The 24509-nt window shown below is 37.9% G+C and overlaps 1 protein-coding gene across 1 annotated transcript in view; it reads right to left on the bottom strand.

Annotated features, from left to right (window-relative positions):
- Positions 1-24509, bottom strand: part of LOC122811778 (keratin, type II cytoskeletal 2 epidermal-like) — a gene marked incomplete in the record, with an annotated part of 49841 nt that overhangs the window by 12500 nt on the left and 12832 nt on the right. The window contains 3 exon segments of the mRNA XM_044083838.1: positions 153-317; positions 2037-2132; positions 15797-15857. Of these exon segments, the coding sequence (XP_043939773.1) occupies positions 153-317; positions 2037-2132; positions 15797-15857 (322 nt within the window).

Raw genomic sequence — 24509 nt, 5'->3', positions numbered from 1 at the left:
CATGCCATTTCCTGCATTTCACATTTTTTGGTTGACATAGAGATAAGCTCATAGAATTTCTCTAGTGATTTTATTTGATAATACATTTACTATATTTATTCACTCTTGCTGTATGTCAGTTTCTGTCACCTCATCAGCAGCCCTTCCCGTACCTTTTGCTTAAACTGGTTATCGATGTCTGCTCTGTTGTTTTGCGTTATGACATCAAGCTGAGCTTTGTAATTGGCAATCATGTCTTTCATGTCCAATTCCCGGTTGTTGTTCATCTGAATAATGGCATTGATGTCTTCAACACTGCTCTGTACAACTTGCAGTTCCTGCCAATTACAAAACAAATATTTTATTACATGTATATGGAAATAGTTGAATATTTTAAGCAGCATCATTTATAATGTTCATTGAAATGTTAAGCAGAAAAATAGCTTTGGTAGAAAAATCAGTTATTAACACCCACTCTAACACAGCACAAGTCTGAATGGATGCCCCTATACTGCCAATTAGTGACAATAGTGACAAGCGTAGACACGAGTAGACACAGATAGTGAAAGAAAATAAAATGGCCAAAAAACATCTCTGTAGCACATCAGATAAACTAAATTTGGTACCTATAGAAAACATTTTACTGTAACAAGAGTAACATGTGAGAGGTTCTTATATCAAAGCAAAGCAAAACCTTGGCTTTTTGCCAGTGTTTTTCAAAGCTTGTAGGCAAGTCAGGATTTGCAGTGAAACACAATTTTTAATAAGAAAAAATAATTCTCACCTTAGCAAGTAGCCAACTGGGAAACAAAGCTGAGCATAATTTAATTCTATAAGAATAATTTCTTCCAGTCTGACTCAATGTAAAAGAGTCTATCAGAGAAATAATATAAGTAACTCTTATTAAATTATAATATTAAAGGTCTAAGAAGTGGATGGGATTTTAAAACTGGAAAAAAACTAAACGAAGAATCTTTGCTTAAAATATTATTTGGCAGGCAGAGCAGGTAGTTTTTAAAATCACAGGTAATCTGAGTAGTTGTATGTCTAATTAAATGTTTTATACATAGTTTTGGGACTAAAATGATCAAAATGAGAGGAACAGTAAGAAATTTAGTGAAGAGCTGAATGGATGCAACTTAGAGGTTAGATGTATATTGTAAGAAACCTGCAGAACATGGTAATTTTCTGTCATTAGAATACTTTTCTTAAAGAGAACTAAGGGGAGAGCGCCATGCGCCTTGGATGTCAGTTCCAAAGTAAATGACCTATAGACCACCAGAACTTTACCTTGATGAAACAGGTTGAGAGTGAATAACTTGTTAAAGAGTTGATTAAAACTTCATCTGCATCTAGTCAATAATACTCAAATGGCTAGTGGGAATATTAATTATGCAGTCACAAAAATTCTGGCCTATTGAAGAGAAAAGACATAGCAAAAGATTTTCAGTGGCTATCAAAATAAAACATTTGCGCGGTGGTGGTGCTGCGGTAGCATTGTCACCTCCCAGTAAGACGCTGTCCGGTTCGATCCTCAGCTAGAGCGTCTTCTGCATGGAGACATGCGTGAATGGGCGTACCTTCGTTGAAGGTTGTGCATCAGGCGTGGCAAGCCGGTACGTAAAAATCAACTGCCAATCATTAGCGGACCGGAGTTCCGCTGTGGCGACCCCTAACCGGGAAAAGCCGAAAGACACAAACAAACAAACATCAAAATAAAACATTTGAATAGGTATCATTGTTACAAATCTCAAAGCCAGTTATTAAAGTTTAAAGACTGGATGTACAGTGCCAAAATTAACATTGTATTGCAATGATTTTAAGTCTGTTTTAATGAATGTCTCTGACTGGATGTCAAAATCTAAAATCTGAAGATTGAAAAAGTGGACATAGCATCACTTCAATATTTTATAATCTTAGAGTATAACCTGCCAGACAGGGAATGACACCCAGTGCTGCTCTTATCTGCAGCCTTTGCATTAACTTTTAATTCAGAAAAGTGTGCCAAAAGCTTTGGAAGCATTTATGGCTATATATAAAAGTTTCTTCAGTAGTACCTGTGCACAAAGAGTCTTACGGAACTCAAGTTCATCACGGAGACTGTCAGCTTGAGCTTCTAATCTTACTTTATCCATGAATGCAGCATCGACATCCTGAAAAAAGATAATTCATTTAAAAAAATTAACATTATGCAGTAATGATCTAAATTGCATACCCCCTCACACTCACATATGTCTATATCTATATCTATATCTGCATCCATATCAATCCATATATGTACAAGGATGTGTGTTTGTGTTTGTGTGTGTATGTTTATATATATATATATATATGTATTGTTTTTTTTTTTTTTTTTTTGAAGGAGCAAATAATCAATGTACAAAATATTGACATCAAAAGGTTGACATGCAGAATATCACAGGAATTGCACATGCTCTGAGGATTAACCCTGGAGTAGGTGAAACCACAACAAGAGATTTTGCAGCAGTCCAAGTCTCCATGCATCCTACTATGTTGGAGGCTGCACCCCCCATGCCCCCTGCAAATTATATGTAGTATCTCCAAGATACACTAGTAGCAAAAGCACCAGAGGAGGAAGGCAACTAAATCCTTGCTGGTAAGAAGTATTTTATTACCACAAAACGACTGGAACACAAACGAAAATCCAGAACACTCCAAGGCACAAACGCTATGTCTCCACACCTGCGTTTTCGTTTCAGACACTTCTTCAGATGCAATACAATTCATCCATTTTACCCTCCCATATAAATAGATTCAATTAATATCAATTAACTAATTAATGAAGCACATTTGTAATTCATCATCTAATTACAGCTTACTAACTCATGCTTACAAGAAACCTTTAAAAACTTTAAAAACTCATAAATTTGAAAACTAAACCAACACATTGCTTAAATCTTAATTAAATAGCAAACAAGAAAACTCCATTCATTTACAAAATACATATAACACTATAGATCATTCATACATATAAAAAATAATATATAAACTAAAATATATAAAAATATCTGCCTGTATCTTATCCATTTTGTTAGTCCACATACTCTCTCTAGTGTTCAAATAGGGATGTTACACGGAATCCAAAAATACTTATAAACTATTAGGGTTATAGCTTCCTATCTTATTCTATAAAACATAGAACTTAGTTGATAAATAAATATTGCCACACAGTTATAGGGTTAAATTCCTTACATCCAAGGGGGAAAAAATAAAAGGGTGCAATAATACAAAACACTTTAAAAATTAACCTTTTAATTTTGAGAATAAGAATATCCCTCAAAGCTTGGCAGCCCTCAATTTCAACACAGGCAATAAGGATACAATATTATTAAGGCCTGGTTTGGTATACGATTCCAACTGTAGCTGCCATAGCAGTTCTTTATATTCAATCGTATCCTCCCATGGCCCCTCAGATATCTTTCTTAACCACTTCCAGTACAAAAAAGTGGAATTCTGCATCCAAACATTTTATTTTATGTCTAGCCAAAGCATTATTGGGGCACCCATTTTTAATATCGTAATTATGCTCATAAATCCGATTTTTCAATTTACGTTCGGATTTCCCCACATAAAAAGCTTGGCATTTTTTACAGATGCTCAAATAAATAATTCCACTTGTATGACAATTCGCATATTCAGTACTCCTCACCAATTTATCCCTACTCTGTATATGAACTGAATCACGGGCATATATAAACGAGCATTGCGGACAACTACCGCATTTAAATGTTCCAATTCTGCCCTTCTTCCAAAATTGACCCCTACCCTTTGTTTCAAAATAATTTCTAAGGTTCTTTCCCTTCCTAAAGGTGCATTTCAACGGCTGTTCAAAAAGGCGGTTCAAATCCGACAACTCGCCAAATTTTTGCCATTCAGTCTTTATTAAGTTGAAAATAAATTTCGCTTCCCCATTATAATCCAGAACCAGATTATTAGTACCATCAAACCCATCTAACTGGCACCCAGAATTCACTGGTTCATCTATTCCTAAGATTGGATGAAATTTATTGTCTCTCCCAGACACCACTTCCTTTTCTACTTCAAATATTAGTACATCAGGGTATCCTCTCTCTAGGAACATACTATGTAACTTCTCACATTCTTCATGAAAATCTTCATTCCTAGAGCACATTCTACTAGCCCTCACGTACTGCCCTTTAATAATTCCTTTTTTGTGGTGATGTGGGTGTGCACTAGAATAGGACAGGTAAGAATTAGAATAATTATCTTTCCTATAAACCTTTGAAAAAAACTTACCTTCCTCCTTCCCTACATAAATATCTAAATATTGTAGACAATCTTTGTTCTTATTATAGGTAAAGGTAAGGAAGCTAGTAGTGCCAGATAAATAATCAAAAAAGGCAGAAAATTCCCTCTCAGTACCAATCCATAACAAACATATATCGTCCAGGTAGAGCTTATATAATTTCCAACACTTTTTAAACCTGGAATTGAGTACAAACTTCTGTTCCCATATATCCAAAATAATATTAGCATAAGTGGGCGCACAACGTGCACCCATAGCAACCCCCTGAACCTGCCTGAAGAACTCACCCTCATAATGTATAAAATTGTTAGTCAAAACTAAATCCATAAGGGTCAAAATCAAACGAAAGTCATTTTGAGAAAACTTGCCATACTCTACCAAAGCTTCTTCAAACAATTCCATACCTTCTTTATGCGGTATGGACGAAAATAAATCAATAATATCTAGAGTAATAAACAATAAATTTTCATCAAACAGTTCTTCCTTCAAATTCCTTAGTAGGTCCCAGGAGTCTTTAACTATACCTGGCCCTTCCTTTAAAACTTCTTTAAGTTTAACGTCTAACCACTTAGCAATGGGGGCTGTCACTGAACCCTCAGAAGCGACGATTGGTCTCATAGGTGGGTTATTAATATTTTTATGGACCTTCGGCACTCCAAATATTACTGGTACTTTTGGTTTGACCACTGACAAGTACCTGAAGGTATTAATATCAATAGACCCCTCCAAGAGCAGGTCATTTAACACAACCCCCACTTTTTGGTTGCCTATATTGATCTCATTCACAGATGACCTCTCATACCTATCTCCATTCAGCAACAATTCCATCATTTTGGAATCATACACTATCTGGTCCATCATAACAGTGCCCCCTCCCTTATCCGGTTTTGAAATCCGAATATTCTTATCGCCTGCTAATTGTTGCAATAACCTATTTTCTTCCATTGTAAGATTCGGAGTGACTCTTCTATTGGACAGTTCATTCCTAATTCTTTTTTCCACTAAGTTCTCGAAATTTTTAAGCTGCTGATTTATAGGAGGGTTAAAAATACTTCTTTTCCTTAAATTATTAACACCTGTACCTATAACATTTCCATTCTGTTTCTGGAACAAAAGTTCAAAATTTTTCTTTCGAATAAACAATTTTAAATCAATAAGAACTTTACTAACATCAGCTTTTTTATTTGGTACAAATTTTAGTCCCTTTGTGAACAATTGGAAGTATACTTCATTAACTTCCAGGGCACTATAGTTATATATATTGTACCCATTCCTTTTACAAACTATCCCTTCCTTCACCACTCCATCATTCTGGGGCACACCAATTTGCTCACCATCCAATCCTACTACCACTTCTGATTGTTCTTGTTGTAATTCCTGTAGTGGGTCCGTTGGTATAGCCCCCCCTCCCCCTCCTGGAAGTTTTTTTGGAAATTCCTTTGGTTATAGTTCCTTATACGTTCAGATCTTCTCAACTCTGGGAACTCCTGTTCATCACTCAAACCAATATTATCCTGTCCTTGTTCTGCCTCTTCAAAATCTACTTCTTGGTTGGGCTGAAAGTTAAATTTTTTATTATTAATATAGGCACCTCTTGGGTTGGGGTAATTAGTTTTTTGTTTATATTCCTCCATGTCCCTCCCAAGCTTTTTGCACTTTCTTTCAAAAACATTGGCTAAACTCCTCTCAATATTATTTAACATACTCTGATATTTTTTTCGGTTTTCATCCATGGAAAACAAAAGGTCATTAACTATCACCTTATTCAGTTCCTCTAATTCCAAATTAAGACCCTCCATAACCCTGGAATTTTCCTTCACTATAGCTTTTAAAATGTCAAGGCCACAATTATTAAAAATATTCAATAATTCCTGATGGAAATCAGACCCTACTTTCACTTTATTGGGGTACTTGCATATCCTTAACCCTTTCGGGACAATACTCAAACTTATACATTCCTTCAAATAGGCATTCTCAAGCTCTAAATTTTTGAATTTAAACAGCATTTCGTCAAAACGATCCATGTTCTGCTTAAACGTACTATTAAACTCAACATCCCTATTACTAGGCAGATTTTTAGAATTAAAACAATATTTAGCTTTTAAAACAGAGTTAAAGTCCAACTGTCCATAATTAGTGTCTTTTTGGCTGGTACCTGTCTGTTGAGAATTCACTGCATTATCACTAAAGCCTCTAGCGTTATGTCCATACTGCTTAGGTCTCGCTCCATTCGAAACCTCCATTCGCTGCTTAGCCGCTGGATTCTGGTCTTCACTTTGCAATGACCTTAAACACATTGGTACTCCATTACCAAATTCACTGCCATCAACTGCTCCAGACCCGAAAAGTGGTCTCTCCCCAGAAAACCCTTCATAGTCCGACTGACTATTGGACCGCTGCCTGCATCTCCGCCTCTCCCTCCTTGGGAGAGCTTCCTGATTCAGTGGAAATGCTGAAGGTGAACTCTGCGTAACGCTACTTCCCTTGGTCATAAGCTCAATAAGTTGGGTTAATTGCCCAGACAGAAAATCCAACTTAACGTTAGTGTCCAGCCGTGATTCACCTTCAATCGGTGCTATAGTGCCCTCCTCCACCTCCATAACTCGACCAGAACAACCAACAAAAGGAGGCTAGCACCAAACAAACACACACTAGTAGCAAAAGCACCAGAGGAGGAAGGCAACTAAATCCTTGCTGGTAAGAAGTATTTTATTACCACAAAACGACTGGAACACAAACGAAAATCCAGAACACTCCAAGGCACAAACGCTATGTCTCCACACCTGCGTTTTCGTTTCAGACACTTCTTCAGATGCAATACAATTCATCCATTTTACCCTCCCATATAAATACATTCAATTAATATCAATTAACTAATTAATGAAGCACATTTGTAATTCATCATCTAATTACAGCTTACTAACTCATGCTTACAAGAAACCTTTAAAAACTTTAAAAACTCATAAATTTGAAAACTAAACCAACACATTGCTTAAATCTTAATTAAATAACAAACAAGAAAACTCCATTCATTTACAAAATACATATAACACTATAGATCATTCATACATATAAAAAAGAATATATAAACTAAAATATATAAAAATATCTGCCTGTATCTTATCCATTTTGCTAGTCCACATACTCCCTCTAGTGTTCAAATAGGGATGTTACACGGAATCCAAAAATACTTATAAACTATTAGGGTTATAGCTTCCTATCTTATTCTATAAAACATAGAACTTAGTTGATAAATAAATATTGCCACACAGTTATAGGGTTAAATTCCTTACATCCAAGGGGGAAAAAAATAAAAGGGTGCAATAATACAAAACACTTTAAAAATTAACCTTTTAATTTTGAGAATAAGAATATCCCTCAAAGCTTGGCAGCCCTCAATTTCAACACAGGCAATAAGGATACAATATTATTAAGGCCTGGTTTGGTATACGATTCCAACTGTAGCTGCCATAGCAGTTCTTTATATTCAATCGTATCCTCCCATGGCCCCCCTCGTATATCTTTCTTAACCACTTCCAGTACAAAAAAGTGGAATTCTGCATCCAAACATTTTATTTTATGTCTAGCCAAAGCATTATTGGGGCACCCATTTTTAATATCGTAATTATGCTCATAAATCCGATTTTTCAATTTACGTTCAGATTTCCCCACATAAAAAGCTTGGCATTTTTTACAGATGCTCAAATAAATAATTCCACTTGTATGACAATTCGCATATTCAGTACTCCTCACCAATATATCCCTACTCTGTATATGAACTGAATCACGGGCATATATAAACGAGCATTGCGGACAACTACCGCATTTAAATGTTCCAATTCTGCCCTTCTTCCAAAATTGACCCCTACCCTTTGTTTCAAAATAATTTTTAAGGTTCTTTCCCTTCCTAAAGGTGCATTTCAACGGCAGTTCAAAAAGGCGGTTCAAATCCGACAACTCGCCAAATTTTTGCCATTCAGTCTTTATTAAGTTGAAAATAAATTTCGCTTCTCCATTATAATCCAGAACCAGATTATTAGTACCATCAAACCCATCTAACTGGCACCCAGAATTCACTGGTTCATCTATTCCTAAGATTGGATGAAATTTATTGTCTCTCCCAGACACCACTTCCTTTTCTACTTCAAATATTAGTACATCAGGGTATCCTCTCTCTAGGAACATACTATGTAACTTCTCACATTCTTCATGAAAATCTTCATTCCTAGAGCACATTCTACTAGCCCTCACGTACTGCCCTTTAATAATTCCTTTTTTGTGGTGATGTGGGTGTGCACTAGAATAGGACAGGTAAGAATTAGAATAATTATCTTTCCTATAAACCTTTGAAAAAAACTTACCTTCCTCCTTCCCTACATAAATATCTAAATATTGTAGACAATCTTTGTTCTTATTATAGGTAAAGGTAAGGAAGCTAGTAGTGCCAGATAAATAATCAAAAAAGGCAGAAAATTCCCTCTCAGTACCAATCCATAACAAACATATATCGTCCAGGTAGCGCTTATATAATTTCCAACACTTTTTAAACCTGGAATTGAGTACAAACTTCTGTTCCCATATATCCAAAATAATATTAGCATAAGTGGGCGCACAACGTGCACCCATAGCAACCCCCTGAACCTGCCTGAAGAACTCACCCTCATAATGTATAAAATTGTTAGTCAAAACTAAATCCATAAGGGTCAAAATCAAACGAAAGTCATTTTGAGAAAACTTGCCATACTCTACCAAAGCTTCTTCAAACAATTCCATACCTTCTTTATGCGGTATGGACGAAAATAAATCATTTAAAAAAATTAACATTATGCAGTAATGATCTAAATTGCATACCCCCTCACACTCACATATGTCTATATCTATATCTATATCTGCATCCATATCAATCCATATATGTACAAGGATGTGTGTTTGTGTTTGTGTGTGTGTGTTTATATATATATATATATGTATTGTTTTTTTTTTTTTTTTTTTTTGAAGGAGCAAATAATCAATGTGCAAAATATTGACATCAAAAGGTTGACATGCAGAATATCACAGGAATTGCACATGCTCTGAGGATTAACCCTGGAGTAGGTGAAACCACAACAAGAGATTTTGCAGCAGTCCAAGTCTCCATGCATCCTACCATGTTGGAGGCTGCACCCCCCCCATGCCCCCTGCAAATTATATGTAGTATCTCCAAGATCACATAGTGCAGAAAGAAAAGGAATATTCCCATACCCAGGGATTGTCAGTCCTGCACACATGTTGACCATCTGCTTCTGTTGACCAAATGGTGTCGACTAAACAGATGTCAATCATGTGCCAGTTCAATCATAAAGACATCCATATACACAGAGAGAAAGAGAAATAGGTTAATAAAAACATTACAAAGCAAGTGTTCCAAGAGACAGCTGAGGAGACTGGCCCAGTTTTCTCAGAGCACTTTCTATTTAAGCAATTTGCTCAGTGTCACACAGTAGGAAAATGGAGGTTAAGGGAATCAAACTCTGCACTACATGAAGCAGTTCTTTAACAGCCAGTTACATTAATCCTTTGCACAAGCTGCCATACTAAATCCCTGCTGGTAATTTATTTGTATTTATCTCTTCCTCCATATGGCAGATGATTGACTTTTCAGAACCTTGAAAAAATATTGAAGAATCCATGAGCCCATATGATCAAGTTTCAGAAAATGGACAGATCCCATAAAAAAAGGTGGGGGTGTTGCCCTCCTCTACCCACATCATTTTACTATTATTCCCTAATCAAATCCTATTCCATAATTCTCCACTGCTGAATTACTAATCTCTTTTCTAAAAATCAGTGACTATAAAAATGTATGTATAATAACCTTATACCTTCCACCAGGCAATAAAATTCCCCTTCTTGAGGAAATCTTACCCTGGATTTCTAAAAATATTAACAATGAAACAATCATACTAGGCAATGTCAACATAAACTGGCACGATTGATCAAACTACTCCTCATCTCCCAGCATTAACCTCTATATATTTACCCAGTTAATCACGGATGTAACTAGACCAGCTAAAAACAATAATGGTGGTTCGGTTATAGATTGGATCCTAGTTTCTGACCCCAGCAAATTTTATGAAGCAGGCACCCTTCTTTGCAACATCAGTGACCACCAACCTGCCTACACCATACACAAAACCTCCCTTTTACCTAACTAACATCAGTACAAATTAATTAGAAATCTAATTCACTTTAACCCTACTGTTTTCAATGACCACCTAAATTCCAATTGGAATGTATTGAAGACCTTCCCACTAGATGAAGCTGTTTAATTCTTTAATTCAACATTCCTAAAAGTTTTAAATAACGTAGCCCCTCTCTGTCAAAAATGAGTAAAATTCAAACACACCACCTGGCTATCCAGAAATACCAGGCAGCTTATTGTCATCAGAGATAAAACCTAGAAAACATGTCATAAAACTAAAAACCCTTCCAACCTCCAACAGTACAGGCAGCTTCATAACCAAGTAAAGCACCTAGTCATTAATGACAAAAAAAATCATTACAATGAACCACAGCAAAACTTCAAACAAAATCCAAAAAGATTTTGGAGCTTTATTTCTTCTCTACTAAACCCTGACACAAATGCCAACCCCTGTCTGCATCCTGATAAAACACTACTAGAAATTGCCACTATATTTAACTCATACTTCACAGAAATCATAGCCAAACTCATTGCCTCCGTCTCACCCCCACCTCTTCATTCTACCCACTGCCATCCTCACAACCCTCCAGCAGACTCTCCCTCATCTACTTTTTCTCTCTCCCCTATACATACTACCATCCTAACTAAACTTATTCTCAAGCTTAAACCAGGTAGGTCTGCCCCTGATAACCTACACCCAGAATACCTTTAGATGTCAGCTTGAACTAACGCCTACCCCATTAGCATACCGTTAAATAGATCAATACAGGAATCCTATATATATGGAAGAAAGCATATATTCTCTGGGTTCCTATTATGTAATCGAACTTTTACAAGTTTGAACGCCATATGGTCGAAACCATATGTCTGAACTTATAAAAGTTCGAATACGTAAAAAAAAGAAAATAAAACAATAAAAAACTTACCTGATGGTGGTAAGCAGGGGGAAATCTTCCCTATCCGCACTGTAGTGCAGTCTCAGAGTTGGTATATTTAAAGAGCAGGGGGGGTGGGGGAGTGCAGGGGGACATGCCCCCCCCCCGCTTACATCAGTTAGTTAGGTTTTTTTATTTTTGTTATTTTTTTATTTTACACGTTCAAATTGTTGAAACTTTGAACATATGGGTTCGACCTTATTACGTTCGAAGTTTCAATAATTTGATTATGTAATAGGAACCCATACTCTCCCCCTGCATAAATGTGGCAGTTGCATAGATACCTCCAACTATAGATACCTCCAATGTTCGTCCTATATCTATACTTTCCCCTATGTCAAAAATCCTAGAAAAATTTATTCACACCCAAGTCCAACACTACATACTGACTAACCAACTGCTGTCTCCTACTCAACATGGCTTTCACCCAGCCTACAGTACCACCACTGCACTCTTATCATTTCTAAATACAGTTAACCAAGCTCACAAAGAAGGCAAGCTAGTTTCCACCTTTTTCTCAGTCTAAGGCTGCTGATATTATCTCTCACTCCCTTCTTCTCTCAAAGCTTTCCACACTGGGTATGCCCCCCCCCCCACTCTACTCTGGTTTATTAACTATCTTTCCAATAGACAACAATCCACTAAATGGCAAAGCTCCTTCTCACCATTCCTACATACTCTTACAGGGGTTCCTCAAGGTTCCATACTAGAGCCTCTACTCTTCAGCATTTTTATTAATGACTTCCACTTCTGTGTTAGCAATAACCTCTGTTATTCAGTATGCGGACAACTCAACAATAATTTGCACCGCCAATACCATACCCAAATTACTTACACTTACACAACAGGCATTCTCATCCACTGAAACATGGATGACTAACAATCATTTTGCACTCAGTCCCAACAAAACTAAACTTCTTCTCTTCACCCCTAGGAAAACCACCCTGATAAACAAACCAGACTTCACCATCTATTCACTAAACAAAACTGTCCTAGAAGTAGTCCCACACACAAAATTACTAGGTGTTACCATAGATGAAAACTTATATGAAAACTTAACCTTTGACCAACACATTCACAGTAATATCAGAAAGACCTACACAAAACTTGGCACTCTCTATAGACACAAACACTTCCTAAACCCTTCCGCTAAGCAGCCCTTGCCTCTACTTTCTTACTACCATTTCTATTATGTGGCACTCCTATCCTCACCGACATACAATCCTCCCTAAAAACTAAAATGGAGACTTGCTACAATAAAATCGCAAAATTTGCACCCAATGCTACATACTCCTCCCATCACTGTTCCTCAATACACACACTCAAATGGTGTGAACCACCACAGTACCTTACCTACCAACAACTAACTACAGCTCACAAAATAATTTGTAAACCTTTTGACTGCCCATCACTTTGCTCCATTCTAACACTATACCATCCAACTAGACCCTTTAGATCTGAAAATCAGACTTTACTGCTTGTTTAAAAACCTAAGCTCTCCGCTGGCCAAATGCTTTACTCCTTCTGTATTGCCAAACTTTGAAACTCACTTCCATCACCTCTCAGATCCACTAAGGATGTTAGCTCCTTCAAAAAGGCCCTTCACCTACATCTGTCTACTCAATGGCAATGCCCATGATCTAGACCCCGACCTCACATAACCTGACCTTTCCCATACTATGACTTCTCACACACATCTATAACTGTTTTAATTTCAATCTCTGACACACAACTCTATTACCTTTTTCATTTCATTTTTTTCCTTTTATCTACAGCTAATTGTTTTTGACAAAACAATTGGAATTTGCAGCATAATATCTAGTCATTGTATATTGCTACTGATTCTTACTCAAGTGCTTGTCTGTGTTATTTTGGTCTGTATAAACTCCTTAATTATTTCATTTGTGTCCATCTTTTGTTAATTCTATTTCTGTAAGTAATTCAGTTCTCTACTGACATGTTTATTGGAGCTTTTCTCCCCAGGCCTTCATAGAAAATGGGCTCATTCTGGCTGAGTGGACTTTCCTGATAAACAAATGTAAATAAATAAATAAATAAATAAATAACCTGAACATCAAAAAAACACAAAAATCTACCTTTCTTACATTTTTTGCAGGGGGCACCCCCCTACACCCCTCTGCAAATTATATAAACAAACTCCAAGATCACACTACAGTGAGGAAAAGGGTAAAATTCCCAATCCTCACTGTATTACGATCTCCGTTCAAAAGCTTCAAGTTTTGAAAAACTCAATCATATGGTCTTGACCGTACGGACTTTGAATTTCTGAAAACTTGATCAACTGATAGGGACCTACATATATATATATATATATATATATATATATATATATATATATATATATATATATATATATCTTATTTTTGTAGTCTATGTATACATAAACATGTATATGCTGGTTGTGACATACTAATGGCAGAAATTCAGTATACTGAAAGGCATAATAATGTGGCAAGACTGTTGCACTGGGGATTGTGCAAACATTGTAGGGATTGAAGTGGCTGAAAAACATTGGAAACATAAGCAACAAAGCATCATAGAAAATGATGAAGTTTACATCGAATGGGATCACCCATTGCCAACAGTTCAAAAGATAGATGCTAGAAAACCGGGTATACTGGTCTATGAAAAGAAAACAAAAGAAGCATTGATCATTGAAATCGCTATACCCAGTGACTACAGTGCCTTGTGTACAGAGAGAGAAAAAGTCATAAAATATCAGGATTTGCAGGCAGAAATGAGAGCAATGTGGAAGAAGGATGCCCAGACAGTTCCAATAGTAGTAGGAGCAACGGGTCTTAAAAAAAGAATCTACAGTCATATTTAGATATGTTACCAATACATATCACTCCATGCGAATTGCAGAAGGAGTCATTACTGGGCACATTGTAGGTACTGCAGAGAGCACTTTTGGCTGACATCAAAGATTGAAACAATACTAATTTCATGAACTTTAATCGCATTCTGACTTAGGAATGGGGTCCATTCCTGTCATGGTATTAGAAACCCAAAAGATTTGGAGAAATTAGAAAAGGGAGAGATGTCTAAAACTATATATATATATATATATATATATATATATATATATATATATATATATATATATATATATATATATATGATACAGATATAGATACAGAGTTTTGCATATGTAAATATCACATTTCTTTGAATCACAAATAATTGAATAAAGCAGTTGAAAGCTTATTTGGTGGATTCTCAGTTCACAGAAAACTGTAAAAGTTGTGGTTTGGACAATTAGAACTATGTAGAAATGTATGTTTATGTGGACAGTTGTCAACCAGATCACCATTGTTTTCTTTAGATTATCATTGCTGGTGCAGTTTCTAAGCTTACTCAGAATATTTTCATTCTTACCCCATCTTGGCAAAATAAGTATACTTAAATAGAATATTTTCATTCTTACCCCATGCTGGCAAAATAATCCTTTCTGCACGCATGTAGCAATAATTCACTTTGTGTAGGCTTTCTCTTTTCTCTGCAGTTGTATGACCCTGAAGTTAGGATTTATAAGTAAGTGTAGGGTGCGGAAACAAAGTAATATATGATGCTTTCTCCAAACTCTGATGCAGTGAAATGACCTTTCAATTAAATGAATCTTCAGCATTTTTTTTTTCAGAGTGTTGAAATTCTGTGAAATGTGAGTCTGTAGAAATACTTGTAATCACTTCATGTTTACAGAGCAGTGGTTTTACACTTTTGCTATATTTCAAAAGTCTAACTACTAACTACAAAATGCAGGGACTCTTGGTTAAGTAAACAATTAATTAAAATGTCCAGGTGTTTGGAAGTAGAATGATAAGCTTACTCAAATCATGTAAACTCTGCTAAAATGACTGTCAAAATGGGGAAAATCAGAACTGAGCTATTTAGCTCAAAGGCAGAAATCTTAATCACTGAGCTACCTTCATACCTCTCGACCTTTTAGTGCAAGAAATCTGGACAAAGCCTAAAACTGTAGGGGGACAAAGGCCCAAAAATAGGGACTGATATTAAATATTGCTTTATAAATTAAGTTGCTAGAATGGCAGGTTTTGTGTTAGCATGCATTTTCCAAAGGATATGAAGTCTGAAACTCAAATGTATGCCGTTATTTAGTGGCTTCAATCCTCAGAAAACCACAAATTTTACGAGGAAGAGACAAAAAATATGAGGTAAAAATCTGGATATTCTGTGAAATTTTGTACATTTGCAAGATATGGCTTCCATGTTGTCCATCCCACAAATAAAAAATGTGTGTGTGTGTGTGTGTGTGTGTGTGTGTGTGTGTGTGTGTGTGTGTGTGTGTATGTGAATGCTATGTGTGTATGTTTAAACATGCAATGTCTGTGAATTTCCTTCCATCTGTCACTGACTATGCTGATTTGTTACCTTTTTCAGTTTCACAAACTCATTCTCTGCATTAGTTCGTAGATTTATTTCTTCTTCATATCTAAAAGAAACAACACAGTTCAGATATAGCAAGATTTCAATAAATGAATAGCGCATGCCTATTTATGCTAAACGCTTCCTGCTGTTCTTTTGAAGTCATATAAATGTTTTAATAGTATAATACAACAGAATATTTTCATTCTTAAACCATGCTGGCAAAATAACTATCCTTAAACAGAATACTTTTATTCTTACTCCATGCTGGCAAATTCATTCTTTCTGTTTTAGGATTCTACCAGTAATTATTGCATGCATTATAAGAAACTAGACAAGTCAGACTGTCTTAGCAATGTAACATAATTCTAGCATCAGTGATTCTTTCAGAGTAGGCAAGGACAGCTCTAACCTGTTGCAAAACAAGTTAGGTTGTAAACAACTAAATAACAAAAACATTACTTAACTTTCATGAAATATTATATCTATCTCTGTGCACATACAAAGTGATATAAACCAAATTGTCAGGTAAAATAATCTGTGTACATGTCCTGTCTGGCATATGTTTTCGTATTTATGAAATTTTCCCATGTAAACATGCTAGGTAACGCTTGTCGTTTTTATTCTTTTTCAGTAAATATATTTGAATAGAAAAGATTAACTGTCTTCAGCTCAGTTATTTTATAGTTTTCACACTACACCCCTTCCTACCCCGAGTATGATGTCACTAGAAATACATGACTATCATAGTTGGTTCAGAAGTGAATTACCCTACCATTTACTAAACACCTACTACATGTCATCAGTGCCATATACTGGATAGCACAGTGGTGCTGCAGTTTGCATTGTCACCTCACAACAAGAGGTTCTCCGGTTTAATTCTCAGCTGGGGTGCCTTCTGTGTGTTTCCTCTGGGTACTTCAGTTTCCTCCCACATTTCAAAAACATGCAGCTGGAGCATTTCTGCACAGGCCTCTAGTGAAAATTGGACTTTCCTGGTAAATTAATATATATCAGTCTTTTAAATTCAAGGATTGTACCTTGAAAGAGCAGCGGTAATATTTCTAAAAGTTGCATTTGTAGGAAAGCATGGCCCAGGTGTGGGAAGTGGTCATCCTTTTAAATGAAGTCTGAAAACAAGAGCTGGATTTTACAGGTCAGGTAACCTTAACCAAATGACAGATCTGATGTTGTTAATCTTCATTCATTCCTTACTGATGGGTGTTGGTTCCGTCCTCGAAACCAAGTCGGCCTTGTAACAAGCTCGTGCCAGCCAAAAAACTCTTGAGCTAAGCTTTTACCCACAATGCCCTTCTCCCTGTTACCTCAGATCTTGTTTGCCATGTAGCCATAAAGTCGTGTCAAGCCAGCTCTCTGCTAAGTACTTAGTTTGTTGCTTATAAAAGTGTTTTTTTTCTTGAATTGTTCACCTTATTTTCAGTCTAAACTCACTTAATGTATTGTTAGTTTTTACCCACTTTTGAGTATATTTCCAGTTTGCTTTTCCTCTGGAAGCAGTCGGGGGATTTTTTTTCCTTGCACCTTTCTGCCTGGCTAACAATAACAATGGATTTATGGGTGCAACGGATCATAACCAGAGGATACCACATCTTATTCAATCTTTACCCAAAATCACCAAGTCAAATTCCCGACATTCCACCCAGTCAAAAGGAAACAGCAGTGCTAGAAATTCAAAAGCTGCTTCAAAAAAGAGTCCTCCAGATAGTCCTACCAGAACAGATAGGATCTGGATTCTACTTAAGATTCTTTTTAGTGCCAAAGAAGACAGGGGACTGGAGACCAATTCTGGATCTCAGCATCCTAAACAAATTTGTCAAACAAGAAAAATTCCGGATGGTCACGGTTCAGTCTATCCTCCCTTTCTTGGAGAAAGACAATTGGATGTGCTCAATAGATCTTCAGGATATGTATTACAACATAAAAATGGACAAGCGCTCCAGAAGATTTTTTTCACTTCTGGCTAGAGGCCAGTCACTTTCAATTCTGTGTGCTGCCTTTCGGACTCTCTACAGCCCCCAGAGTGTTCACCAAGTGCATGGCTGTGGTAACAGCTCACTTGAGACTTCAAGGATTCTAGGGGTTTCTGTATCTAGACAATTGGCTCCTCACCGCCCCCCAAGCGTCTACTGGAGATAGCACTTAACTACACACTCGGACTAGCAGAATCTGTGGAATCTCAGTAAACTGGGGGAAATGCAACCTGATTCCCTCTCAATCCTTTGAATTTATCGGGGTGATTTTTCAATACAAACTCTTCCTAGTTTCTCTTCCAGACCACAGACTACACAGGATAAGATCCCAAATACAGGTGATTGTTGTTTGTCTTTTCGGCTTTTCCCAGTTAGGGGTCGCCACAGCGGAACTCTGGTCCGCTAATGATTGGCAGTCGATTTTTATGGTGCTGAGTTGCCAGCCTGATGCCCAACCTTCAGCAAAGGCACGCCCATTCACGCATGTCTTTCGGAGGCCACTCAACTGCGCGGAGGACAGTACCGTCTGTGTGGAGTCTGCATGTCATCCCAAATACAGGTGATACTCTGTCAAAATCTTGTCCCAGCTTGTACAGTCCTTCAACTCCTGGGTTCCATGGCAGCATCAATTACCATAGTGTCCTTGGCAAGACTACACATAAGTATTCTCCAATTGCTCCTTCTAACTTAATGGTACTCCTTACAACATCCCTTGTCCTTTCAAATACCAATAACTCAGTGATGCAAGCAGGAATTAATGTGGTGGATGAAGCCAGACGAACTACAATGGAGTCATCCCTTTTACCCATAACAACCCAGGGCCACAGTCACTATGGATGCTTCCCTGATAGGGTGGGGGCTTTGCCAGGGGAAGATGGTCCAAGTCGCTTGGTCAGACATAGAGGCCCACCTGCATATCAGTGTCCTAGAACTGAGGGCGGTGCTTCAGTGTTGCAAGCATTTCAATCCATCCTTTCATCAGGGACAATTGCTATTCAATCAGACAACATGTCAGTAGTCTGGTACATCAACAAACAAGGGGAACCAAGTCCTCTTACTGTGTCGAGAGGCCATGAGAATTTGTCAATGGATGATAGCTTCCAACTGCTTTCTAATTGTAACGCATATTCCCAGGAGTTCAAACATGATTGTGGACAAGCTGAGATGCATCCTACTGCCTCATAAGTGGTCCCTCAGTCCTATTATTGCGGCAAAGATCTTCAGCCACTGGAGCCAGCCTTGCTGTGACCTATCCGCCTCTCCAACAAGCCACAAATGCAGCAGCTACTTCGCCCTAGTTCCCCCAAAGGGGGAGTCCCCGAGGGATGCTCTGATTCACGATTGGCCCACGGGACATCTGTATGCTTTCCCTCCCTTTCTCCTGATCTCCCAATTTCTAAAGAAAACCCTTAGTCTGAGAAGCAGAGTAATCCCCATTGCTCCTTACTAGCCATGACAAGTTTGGTTTCCCTTCTTTTGACCTCATCTAGTAGATCACCCATGGATTCTGAATCCAACTCCAGAACTGATCTCACACCCACAAGGGTTGTCTCACCCAAACACCTCCAGTCTCAAGCTGACAGCTTGGTTTCTCCACTTCCGGTAATCACCAGGCAGAATAACCTTACCTCCTCAGTCCATAACATCCTTCTGGCTTCACATAAACCATCCACCAGGAAAATCTATCTTAGCAAGTAGAAGAGGTTCTTTATTTGGTTATGACAAAGACAATTAGACCCATTTCCAGCTCCTGTTAGTGTGGTTTTGGATTATTTATCAAGTCTTCTTCATTCAGGAGTAGCAGCCTCAACCATTCAAGTACACTTAGCTGCTATCTCAAACTTCCATAATGGATTTTGAGACTCATCGCTAATCTCCCATTGTCTCTGCAAAGCTTTCTTAAAAGGAATTTCGCATATCAGACCACCCTTCAGGGAACTCATCGAACCTTGGAATTTAACAATAGTACTGCAATCCCTGACTCGTTCACCCTTTGAACCTGCTTCCACTTGCAACCTTCAGTTCCTGTCCTGGAAATCCCTATTTTTGATAGCTGTCACATCAGCCAGACATATTTCAGAGCTTCAGGCTTTGTGTATTAAACACCCTTACATGGTATTTCATAAAGACAGGGTATCACTCTGGACTAATCCTTCCTTTCTGCCCAAGGTTATCTCAGACTTGACAATTAACCAAGCAATTGACCTTCCAGTCTTTTCCCCCAACTAGTCAAACAAGGGAGAGTACTGTCTTCATTTGCTGGATGTTCATAGACAATTACATTTTTACCTGGACAGAACAAAGTCAGTATGTAAATCAGACCAGCTATTCGTGTCCTATTTAGGCCCGAAATTGGGAAACCCTGTCTCAAAAGTAACCTTGTCCAAATGGCTGAGAAACTGTATATCCTTGATTTACCAACTAAATAAAATTCCTCTACCAGGCGAAGTCAGATCACATTCTACCAGGTCAGTAGCAACTTCTGTTGCTTTTCATGCAAAGGCTTCATTGAATGATATTTGTGCAGCTACAACTTGGGCTACCCCTTATAGTTTTATCACTCATTACATATTGAAATTGGCCTCCAGAAGAAGAGCATCTTTTTGTTCAATGGTACTCAGGAACATTTTTCCATAAGGGCCTCTCAGGACTAAAGCTAGCTAGGGACTCTGTCCCATCAGTAAGGAATGAACGAAGATTAACACCAGATAAAGAAGTTATGTTCTTACCATAACGTTCCATCTGTGTTGTTCATCTTCATTCATTCATTACGTCCCACCCTCCTTCTCCCTCCAGAGGCTCCTGGGGGATCAAATTGGGTCCTACTCCTACTTTAGGGTTTCTGCTCAGAGACAGCCTCTGCTTTACTTATAATGAGCAAACTCAATCTGAGGTAACAGGGAGAAGGGCATTGTGGGTAAAAGCTTAGCTTGAGAGTTTGTTGGCTGGCACGAGCTTGTTACAAGGTTGATTTGGTTCCGAGGACGGAACTGACACCCATCAGTAATGAATGAATGAAGATGAACAACATAGATGGAACATTATGGTAAGAACATAACTTCTTTTTATTGGTACATTAGGGACTGCTAGTCAGCTGCGCTGTTGCACTGGTTAGTGTTGTCATCTCACAGTAAGAGGTTGTCCGGTTCTATTCTTGGCTGGTGTGCTTTCTGTGCAGAATCTTCATGTTCTCCCTGCAGTCGACTGAGTTTCAGAGACATGCAGTAGGTCTGTCTATGTGCCTTCCATGAAGACTGGGCACCAGGCTGGCAACTTGACACCATAAAAACTCCACTGCCAGTCAGTCTGCGGACCAGTGATCTGCTGTAGTGACCCCTAACAGGAGAAGCTGAAAGGCATAAGAGACTCCTGGCTCCTCTAATGGTTACATACCCATGCTCTATACCTTCATGCTCTGTGTAGGGAAGATTAAGGAGGTTGTTCACAAAAAGAACTGTACAGAATATTGGTCAAGGGCTTGCTAAAATATTAGTTCTCTGAATAGAAATATAGACCTTAGTCATGCAGCTATGGAATATGTTACATTTAGAAGTGATACATGGTAAAGTAACTGGAGGATGAAGAGAAAAGCTAATTAGATGGATTGAGGTTAGAAGCGTCAGCAGGAGAAGCCTTCTGGCTCATGAGAGGTTACATTTCAATAGATGCAGGAAGAAAAGATGATGAAAGAGCTGTAACCAAAAGTAAGAATAGTGCAAAGATGAGGACAGTAGAAATGACAATGGGTCTTAACAATCTGGCAGTAAACTGCATTGTAGTGAGTTCTAGTTAAATGTCAAATTTAGATTTTTATGTTTATATGCATTTCACATTTGTCACTTCACTTGAGTCTTCAGAATGAGTAGTTCTGCTTTGTTAAGAAATCAGTAGTAAGAAAAGCAGAATGTAAACATCATAAGAATTATTGGTAGACAATGGGAGGGAGAAGATGGTGAAGACATTGGCAGACAGAATGGATAATGAGCAGGATTTAGACACTGTAATAGTTGATATGGTTTCTTGATTCACTGAAAAGGAATAGAGCAGGGCAGGTTATTGAAGCAAGGGCATAACACGGTAATTTAGAAAATTAGACCTTGATCTACTACTTGTCAAACCAGGTAGCAACACAGAAGGGAGGTATGCTATTGTAAAAGTTCAGGAACTGGAAGGATATATTAGTTCAAAGAGAAAGAGAGGGTAGGGAAGTAATATGATACAAAGACATCTCCTTACTGGACAAAGAAGTAGATGAAGAATTTGACAAGGGAAAAGAAGCTAACACAGCACATAGTGAAAGGTGCAGATGAACATAGGAAAGGTAAAAATAAGGCACCCAGGCTGTAAAAAAATGTAGATTGATGTGGATTTGCAATTTGTTATCCTGGTAGTCCCACTGAACTCACTGTCCATTTTTAGGGGAGGCATAAGGGGGAATTAATGTCTCCATATAGAAGAAGTGCAAATCTGTAAGTGGCAGTAGAATGCACCCCCCTGAAAAAAGCAGTTACACAGGTAATAAGTTAAGAAGGCAGAGAAAGAGAGCTTCAGTGAAATGGCCACAGAGACTGAGCTATCTAAAGAAGGCAGCAAAAAAGTATAAGGACGCAAGTACTGAACAAAGATATTAAATACAGTATTCACCTCTTCTTTCACAAAAACATGAGGAGAAAATTCCAGTGTGGTAGTCAGGAAGATGTAATAATGAAACAGCCATAATTACCCAAAACTTACTGAAGAAGATTTATGTTACCTGCTCCAGTGGCACAGAGGGATAAAGCGCTGACTACAACCCAGGCAATCCAGGTTCAATGAGTGGATTGGGTGACAGCTAGAGCTACACAAAGAGCTGGGCATGCTTGTCCTTGGTGGGAGGGTGCTTGTCAATGAAACACCCTAAGGGGAGGCATGGTCCAAAGAGTGAGGTACTCTCAGATGTAGACAAGTGTAGGTGGTGGAGAAAGGGAGAGGGTAGGACACATATAAGAAAAACCTCCCAGACAGAAGCACAGACTGCAGAGCCCCTAGGACACCCTTAGATTCCATGACTGACCCAGCATTACTGGAGTGAGTCCAGTGGGGGGAATAGGATTGCTGGAAGAATCAGTAACCCTACCTCCCCATTGGAATCCTGGTTGAGCATGGTACACTGTGGACTGGGCTGGTAGTATGAGGTTACTAAAGAATAAATAAAAATAAAAAAGGAAGAGGATACATGTTAACAGTAGCTCAGGATGCTGATGAGTGAATGCATCAAAGACATTAAACATTAGGTTATCAGACATCCAATAACTCTTAGGGGGGGTTGCAGGGTTTGAGGGTTTTAACAAAGCTATTACGTTTTTAATATAAATGTTTTAATGTATTCCTTTGTGTGTGTGTGTGTGTGTGTGTGTGTGTGTGTGTGTGTGTGTGTGTGTGTGTGTGTGTGTGTGTGTGTGTGTGTGTGTGTGTGTGTGTGTGTGTGTGTCTTTGTGAGTGTACTTGTTTCTGCGAATATGCGTGTTCCTGTTCCTTAATCTGTGGAATGGTGCCATAGAAAGTTATGTTTGTTCTTGCATTCATCGATGTGGTAACAGCTGTATTTTCACTTGTAACTTACCCGAAAGATGAGCACAAACTCTGTTCAGGAGCATTTTGTTCATTTTCTGGGACTGGGTCACAGCTGAAGCAGGTAAGAAATATACAATAATATTTCTAAAATCAACAAGGCCTTTGAAATGGTATTAGATTGGCAAATAGAGAGGAAATGTATGTGGCTTTAGGTGGAACAATATTGAAAACATACACAGAAATCCCATTAACTAAATATGAATGGAAATGTTTAAAGGCATTATGTCTGTTCAGAATATGAAAAAAAAATGCTGGAATTTAAAGCATGCCCAATTGCTGATAACAACAATATTAATCATCAGGTAAGTGTAATCTTTCAAGCAATCTAGTAATACAAAATGGGACGATAGGAGAGAGGTAGATCTGAATACAAAAAAAAAAGCAAGTTTGTGCAGGTATGGAGTATTATAGTAATAGCCCACGCCTATGTGTGGGTAATGCTGGATTTACCCACCTTGGTGTGGTTTGGTCATGAGGGCGAAGCCAGAAGTTGGTTATTGCTATTATACAATGACATTATTTTAGAAAAAAAATTATTATTTTTCTTAAATAATGGCAATGTATAATGCCTCCTTACTGCCTTCCGTAGCTGTCTGATATTCTGCGGCAGTTCTGATGTACTGCGCATGTCTATGCTTACGCAGTACATCAGAGCTGTGTGCAGAAGCAATGAAGAAAGCAACATCTCCGTTGCTTTTTACAAACTGTCTCGCTATGTTAAAGGAGTTTAACATAGCGAGACAGCTTTAAAAAAAGAAATGGAGAATCTCCGTTGCTTTTTTTAAATCTGTCTCGCTATGTTAAACCCATTTAACATAGCGAGACACCTTTAATAAAAGCAACGGAGATAGAAAGATCTCTGTTACTTTTTTTAAAGCTGTCTTGCTATGTTAAACTCATTTAACATAGCAAGACAGTGTGTAAAAAGCAACAGAGATCTTGTGTTCTCCGTTGCTGCAAAAAAGACTTATACTAATGGAAAAAGTCCGGGCGACCGGACCTTTTTTCATTAGTATAACTCTGATTTACAATGTGCATGCTGACCAATCAGCATGCACATTTTGGAATATTAATGGGTGGTCCTTGTATAATGAGACATAAGAAGCACACAGCGG

This window comes from Protopterus annectens, chromosome 9.part0, assembly GCF_019279795.1.
Source record: "Protopterus annectens isolate FY-2018-M chromosome 9.part0, PAN1.0, whole genome shotgun sequence".
Classification (NCBI taxonomy): Eukaryota; Metazoa; Chordata; order Ceratodontiformes; family Protopteridae; genus Protopterus; species Protopterus annectens.
Note: the sequence above shows the minus strand (reverse complement) of the source record. Positions and strands in the feature narration are given on the sequence as shown.